Here is a 7,093-nt window from a genome sequence, read left to right on the forward strand (position 1 = left end):
ATCTTAAAAAAAAAAAAAATGGGCAGGAAGCCCAATTAGAGAGGTCTTCAAAGAAGACAGAGAGATTGCTGATAGGCTTATCACCAGGGAAATGTAAATTAAAATCACAATGAGATACCAACTCACACCTGTGAGAATGACTCAATATCAAAAAGTCCAGAAACAAGTGTCGGTCCTCACACTTGCTTGTGGAGAAAAAGCAACGTTGTTGGTGGGAATGTAGACTGGTAAAGAGCTCATAGAAAACAATATAGAGGTTTCTCAAAAGTTTAAAAAATAGATCTACCATATTATCTAGCAGTTTCCTTCCTAAGCATTTGCTCAACACATACCAAAGAAGTTGATAGAAATCAGCACTAAGAACTATATAATCAAATATATTTATTGTAGCATCATTAACAATGGCAAAATATTAAAATCCAGTAATGTACTTATCATGGTTTAAATAAAGCTTAAGAACTCAATGAAAAATCACATATGATTTCAGATGATGACTGGAATGATTATGTAGTATTTGAAAAACGCTTGTTAATAATTTAAGTGAAAGAACCAGGATATATGATATACACAGGACAGAACAAATGTGTTATAAGTAAAAAATTAAAAATGTAACAGTGATAACAGATGACATGTTTAGTCAGTGAAAGAAGGTATTCTTTTCCTTTTTTTTTTTTTTTTAAGATTTATTTATTTATTCGTACAGAACTGGGGTACAGGCCAGAGATGCGGAGGGTGAGAGGATTCACCAGGGACAGAGTGGGGAGCAGAACAGGCAGATAGAGAAGTACACTGCTGAGGGGAGCAGTGGGCGGGTCAGGAGAGGTCTGCCATGCCATGTGGATCTCCTCCGGGGCAGGCAGGAATCAAACTCATGCGGAAATAGCTTAAGCTTCTTAGTGCAGTGCTTTAACCCACTGCGGCACCAGGGAGGGCCTCTTTTCCTTTTTTTAAGTATCCAAATTTTGTTAAATGTAGCTATAATATGTTTAGAATTCTTTTACATTAAGTGTGACTTAGAGTTAAAGGACATAAAATCATTTATACTAAAGAACACATGCATCCTTATGTTAATTGCAGCACTATTTGTAATAGGCAAGATGTGGAATCAACCCAAATGCCCCAAAATAGATGACTGGATCAAAAAGATGTGGTACATATACACAGTGGAATATTACTCAGCAGTCAAAACAGACAAACGAATGCCATTTGCAGCAACATAGATGGAGCTGGAAGGGATTATGCTCAGTGAAATAAGTCAGAAGGAAAAAGAAAAATAGTGGATGGTTTTATTTATAGGAATACTATAGAAGATCTATGAAAAACAAAAAAATAGACAACTATAAATCAGAGACATTCTGCAGGAGAGGGGTTGGGAAAGGGATTAGAGAGAAGGAGGGAAGAGTATAAGTGACTATAGAGAGGGCGCACTGGTGAATTGGCGGTGGGATTTCTATGGGGACTACCCTTGAGAAAAGAAAGCAAAATTGTACAAAAATGAACAAAAATACAAATAATTTATATCTTTAAAAAATTGACCTAGTTAAGCAGAAAAAATAATTTATGAAACAGAAACCCCAAGATTTCTCTAATACAAAGCCAGGTTTGGGAAAAATCAATAAGCAAATGAATTTGCACCAGAATAATAAATACTAGGTAATCTCCAAACCTTTCGGACGTCTTCGTCACCTTTGTTCCACACATACGCCATGGTGATGTAGCTCAGTGCCAGATGTGCAAGGCGCTGGCACCTGTGCCCTGGGAGCCCTTCAATGTCGAGTTCCGGTAACTGAGAGTAAAAGGAGAAGTTGACTCAGATCAAATGCGTGACATTCCAATTTTAAAACTTAGTTTAACCCTACTCCCAAAATGTCGACAATAGTGTAAACCAATGCTACCACTGTTTAAAAAATTAATAAATTAAAACTAAAAATAAAACAAAGTTAAAAGTATTAAGGAGATAGAAGATAAATGTTATACATATTCGAACCTCCTCAACTTTTCCCCGTAGTTGGTCAGTATCAATCAGTGTTGGCAGATTTTTGGCAATGTCAATCCATTTACTATAAGGGCAAGGTAGCTCTTCCTGGGGAAACAAACAAGACAGTGAATGTTTATTTAGTAGTAACAGTCATTGTAGAATAGTTTTCCCAGAAATAGTTCTCTTCCCTCTGTGCTGGCAGCTCTGACACACCACTGTGTTTAGTAACATTAGCCAGTGTATTGCTATGGTGCTGCTCTCGCAGCCTTGGCATCTGCGTCTTTATCAAAATGCACCACAGGAGTTCCACTAAAATCTTCCTGACTACTACTGTCATGACTAGTAGTCCTAAGGATTATGCTCTTTCTCATGACTAAGTTCGTCAGAAATAAGGAAAGCAAAACTTAGAAAATTGATGTAACTTGCTTTGTAGGGTTAATTTCTGATGATGCAGACATAACTCTTTACAATTTTCAAAAATGCATGCTGTTTTTACATCTTACTACCTGAAAGCAAGGATTTTATTTTGCTCTTAATTCTGTCTCTCTTACAGTGCCTGGCACAGTATTGGACATATAGGAAATGCCATAAATATATACATTTTGAGTGCCTGCTTTAACTCCATTATAGATTTATATTTTTGCTCAGTAAGTACCAATGACATCCAAGTTCCTTCTTGAAATCTTATTGGTGAGCTCATCTCAAAGGAAAACATACAAACAAAAGACCTAGGCAATAAGTTGAAAGATTCCTGAACAACTCTGACTTCCCTTGTGCCCTGCTCCTCTGTCTTCTTTACACCAGGTCCAGACACACCATTCAGATCATCAATGCTCAAAGAATAGGACAGAGTTTAAATGAAGAGATTCATTCAAAACTAACATAAGGTTTTAAACTTCAAGACAAAGTTACGTTATACGTAAGTTGTAAAGTAAGTGGAAAATAAAATTCAAGTATTTTTCTGAACCTTACATGATTAGTAAAATAAAATGTTATTCAAATTCTCACTCTTACTTGATTTTTATACTTGGTAAACCTAATCAACAATATTAATACCCACCAAGTTGGTGATGTGGCAGCTCAAAGACCTAATCAAAATAGAAACATCTGCAGAGAATGCAAGATCTTTGATTTGAGCCATTTACTACTCTGTACTTTATTTTTCAGAGCCGTTTGAAAATGCAATTGTGTTTAACTATCTTGATTTTCATAATTCAAGTATTTTGTAAAGCTTAAATGCATCTTACTTTCCATATCACCCTCTATATTTGTATAAAATAAGAAGAACCTCTAAGTCTAAATTTCTAAGTGAACATTTTAAGATAGCTATGTATCACGTATCAAAATCATCTCCAAAATTGGCACTGATTTACCCATTTGTTAGTAGAAATTACTAAGCCATATTTATTCAAGAGAAGATAACCTGTCCAGGTAAGAAAATATTTCAGTTCCCTCTCTTACCAGTGGATTTGGCAGAGCAAAGCCCACTTGTGAGTCTACATGGAATTCTTCAAAGATTTTGCAAGAGCCTTTCTCCAGAGATGTTCCTTCGTGTGCCATGGCTGCTGCTACACTTCTGGCTCTTCCCAGTCTTGGAGGAGTTTCAAGGCCTCTATTTATGAAGAGGCTGTGCTATAGCTGTTGACCACAATTTATCACGTAGGCAGGAAAAAAATGACTTCCACTTTTGATACGCTTTCATTTTCTGCTTTCTTTATTCATAACTTGATAAGCAATGAAAGTATAAATGCATATGTTTCTGAGAAGAAGAAACTGAAAGGTCATATTCCATGTTAAATCTTAATCTGTTTTATAAGTGAAGTATGAAAGGGCCTGACTAAATTAAAAAAAAAAAGTGACAAGAGTATTTTCAATTTCTTGGAACATTTAAAATTTTGCATTAAAGAAACGAATCTGACCAAAACATAGTCTTAGCTAACAATAGGTAGGACTACCACTGGCTTTCTTTCAAGCTTCTAGGGTTGAATGAAAATATTAGTGCCTTGACTTAGCAACCAAGGAGAGCAATCTGTGATGCCCTGAACTTCAGTGGCTCTGAAGTAGAGAGTAACAAGTGTACATGAAGAAATTAGAGTATTTCTCAACTCACTCATTTTTTGACCAATTCATCTTGTCTTTGTTTCAATGACTCAGTTCTTTCTTCATAATCCTAATAAGTCATTTTAAGGAAGTTGGTACTTTTGTCTCTTTTCTGTGGTCTGTTGATACAACAGTCCTTCCCATTTAGAGATGGTGCAAGAAAGAGAACATACCTTGAAATTGCATCTTTCAAAAATTTAAGGTAGTGTTTAGTGAGTTTTCAAGGTGCAAACACAAAAGCTATATAGCTCCTTTTAATGATCTAAGGGGGGAAAAAGAGAAGGAACTAGTGTTAAGTGCATTGAAAAACAAAAACAGTTTTGTATTTGTCAGTAATTGAAATAAAATTTGATTATACATGGCTTTGACTACATTCTACAATAATGCTGAGACTACTCTGCATTTTTTATGATGTGTTCATGAAGCTGACAATTTTGAAACCAGGTCCAGGAAAGAAAATAAACAAGTGTGATGTTGACATCATATCCATGTGTCAACCACAATGCCAACAAACTATTGAGAATTAGAAAATGTGTTATTATTCCTTTGACTTTATTTTTTCCCACATTTACCAAGTGTTTTTAATGTGTGCTAGGTGAAGTGTGTTTTTTTTTTAAATAATATAATAATTTATTTTTACATCATTTTGTGCATTTTTTTTTTCTGTCTCTCTTGTAATCCCCATGGGTTTCCCATCGCCAAGCCTTTGACTTTTTTAGGCATTTTATACAATTTTATGATTCTGTTTTGGAAATATCTCTGAGAATTGGTATTTTAAGCTCCTTGACTTGAGAAAAAATTATCTAGACTCTCTTCAAGCTATCCAGTTAGATGTCTCCTACCTTTAATGGCAGAAACAACAGTGCTTGGATGTCTTAATTTTACCCCTAGCTTTTAAACTTTTTCAAATTTCAGCCCCTGTTATATTTATGAACATACATTCTCAGTTGATACTCAATCCTCATCCATCTGGATTTTTATTCATAAATAAACACATCTTGAAAATCCCTTTTTGCATGGTGTGAGAAGAACATCTTGATTTTTGTATTTAATATGAAGTCCTTATCTTCTGCTTTAGCTTGTGATGACATAAAGATTGGGAAAGTAAGAACTCAGTCTTTTGATGGATAGTCCTCTGGGGTTGAGACTAAATGTGAATCTGTCACATTGTATTGCTGTTTTCAATGTCACAAACTTGAAATCATGCAGTGTGTAGTCTTTCAGAGCTTTTTTCTTTTACATTTTTCTAATTACTGCTGAAATAAATACCTTTCAAATGTGTAAAGGTAAGTTCTATTTTTTAAAGTATTTTTAATTTTTTTTTTTAAGATTTATGTATTTCTGCATATAGAGCTGGGATACAGGCCAGAGGCACAGGAGCGAGCAGTAAGAGGCTTCACCAGAGACAGAGTGGGGAGCAGAACAGACAGATGGAGAAAGCACACTGCTGAGGGGAGCAGTGGCAGGTCAGGCAGTCTGCCACTCCATGTGGATCACCTCCCAGTGGGGGATCAAACTCACAATGAAGCAGCTACAGCTAGCTTGCAGTCCCGTGTTCTAACCTGTTGTGCCACTTGGGAGGGCCCAGTAAGTTCTATTTTCTATGCTATGAAATAATTAACTTTTTGTTTTTTTTTTACCAGTTTCACTGCTGATGTTTGTAGCTACTTACTGATCTGTCATTCTTAATATTTTGAATATTAACTCAATTGTATGTTGTAGGTAAATACTTCTCAAATTAGCTAAAGCTAAGGACCAGATTCATTTTACTTTCAATCATTAAAACTAATACTTGTGAAAAATAACAAAATTATTTTCTACAAAAAGAAAATACCATTATTTTAAAATATTGTATTATTTTTTATGGAGGCAAAGTTTGTTTACAGCACGGTGTATGGTAGGTACTCGCTTCTGCAGATGTATGGTAACACTCTACTGTCCACCACTAAAAAGCCCATAATCCTCTGCAGCAGTTGCTGGGGCAACTCTGCTTTGTTCCCATCCCTTATCCTCCCCTTGTGTTTGCCTAAAATATTCATTTTTTTTTTTTTGGCTAGAAGCACTAAGCTGACATTTAATTTTCAATGTTCATTTATAAGTACACTGACATTTAATTTTCAATGTTTCCAAGTACACCTGATTAAAAAAAAAACAAAATTTATATTATTAAGTATGCAAATAAGCAAATAGTGAATACAGAGTACTGTCATCATACTAACTTTTTATTGTTACCCACATAAAAGCAAGTAAAAATTTAGAAATGGGAAATATTTATTCACACTAAAAGTCTTTAAACATTCTTGCACACTGTTTCATTCAATATGTAAATTTCATGTGAAAAACATGTTATAGTATATAATTTATATACAGGAAAGTATATAGCTTTTTGGAGTAGGAATTTATGTGGGGCCTTTTAGGGTAATCCCATTAAGGCTGTGGAAATTACATTTGAGAGGCATACAATATTAAAGAATTCATTATACTCACAGGTTCTAGGGATGAGACACCACAGGCCCAGGAGGAGATATGAAGACAACGAAAAGCCAGTTGTTTGGCCACAGCGGGCAAGAAACAAACAGCAAGGACCTGTGGGCAAATGTCTTTGTCGAGAGCAGTTGTGGGTGGGGTAAATTGCAGGACCTGACACATTTTCACACGCATAATTTCAATGTAATTGAGTCAACATGGAGAAGAGGAAAGGGACATTGTGGGGATGGGGAAGTCATCATGATACTGCTTGAACACAGGCTGGGAACAAGTGTCAACAATGATTAATAGATTCAAATCCCAAAGAGCAGGGCAGATGCTGGCATGCAGTAGTAGTAAGGAGAACAACTGGCAACAATATAGTACAAGATGAGTATTTTACCATCATCTAGTGCCACGTCCCCTCCCGCGGCGCCTAAGTGAGAAATCCTTAGAGCTTGGCACGGTCAAGGTACCCGGCACACTGGAGGAATATGTGGCCCTCCAGGAATAGAAGAATGGCTGATTCTCAAATGGTCACTGTAACTT

The 7,093-nt window shown here is 35.7% G+C and overlaps 1 protein-coding gene across 1 annotated transcript in view; it reads right to left on the reverse strand.

Annotated features, from left to right (window-relative positions):
* Positions 1-3,551, reverse strand: part of IDO1 (indoleamine 2,3-dioxygenase 1) — an 11,972-nt gene extending 8,421 nt beyond the window's left edge. Inside the window, exons 1-3 of the mRNA XM_012724782.1 lie at positions 3,440-3,551; positions 1,988-2,083; positions 1,667-1,786 (exon numbers count right to left, since the gene is read on the reverse strand). Of these exons, the coding sequence (XP_012580236.1) occupies positions 1,667-1,786; positions 1,988-2,083; positions 3,440-3,538 (315 nt within the window). The 5' untranslated portion in view covers positions 3,539-3,551. The remainder of the gene's footprint in view (positions 1-1,666; positions 1,787-1,987; positions 2,084-3,439) is intronic.
* Between the last annotated feature and the right edge of the window lie 3,542 nt (positions 3,552-7,093).

Source organism: Condylura cristata, unplaced genomic scaffold, assembly GCF_000260355.1.
Source record: "Condylura cristata isolate star-nosed mole 26May11 unplaced genomic scaffold, ConCri1.0 scaffold00014, whole genome shotgun sequence".
NCBI classification, from domain to species: domain Eukaryota; kingdom Metazoa; phylum Chordata; class Mammalia; order Eulipotyphla; family Talpidae; genus Condylura; species Condylura cristata.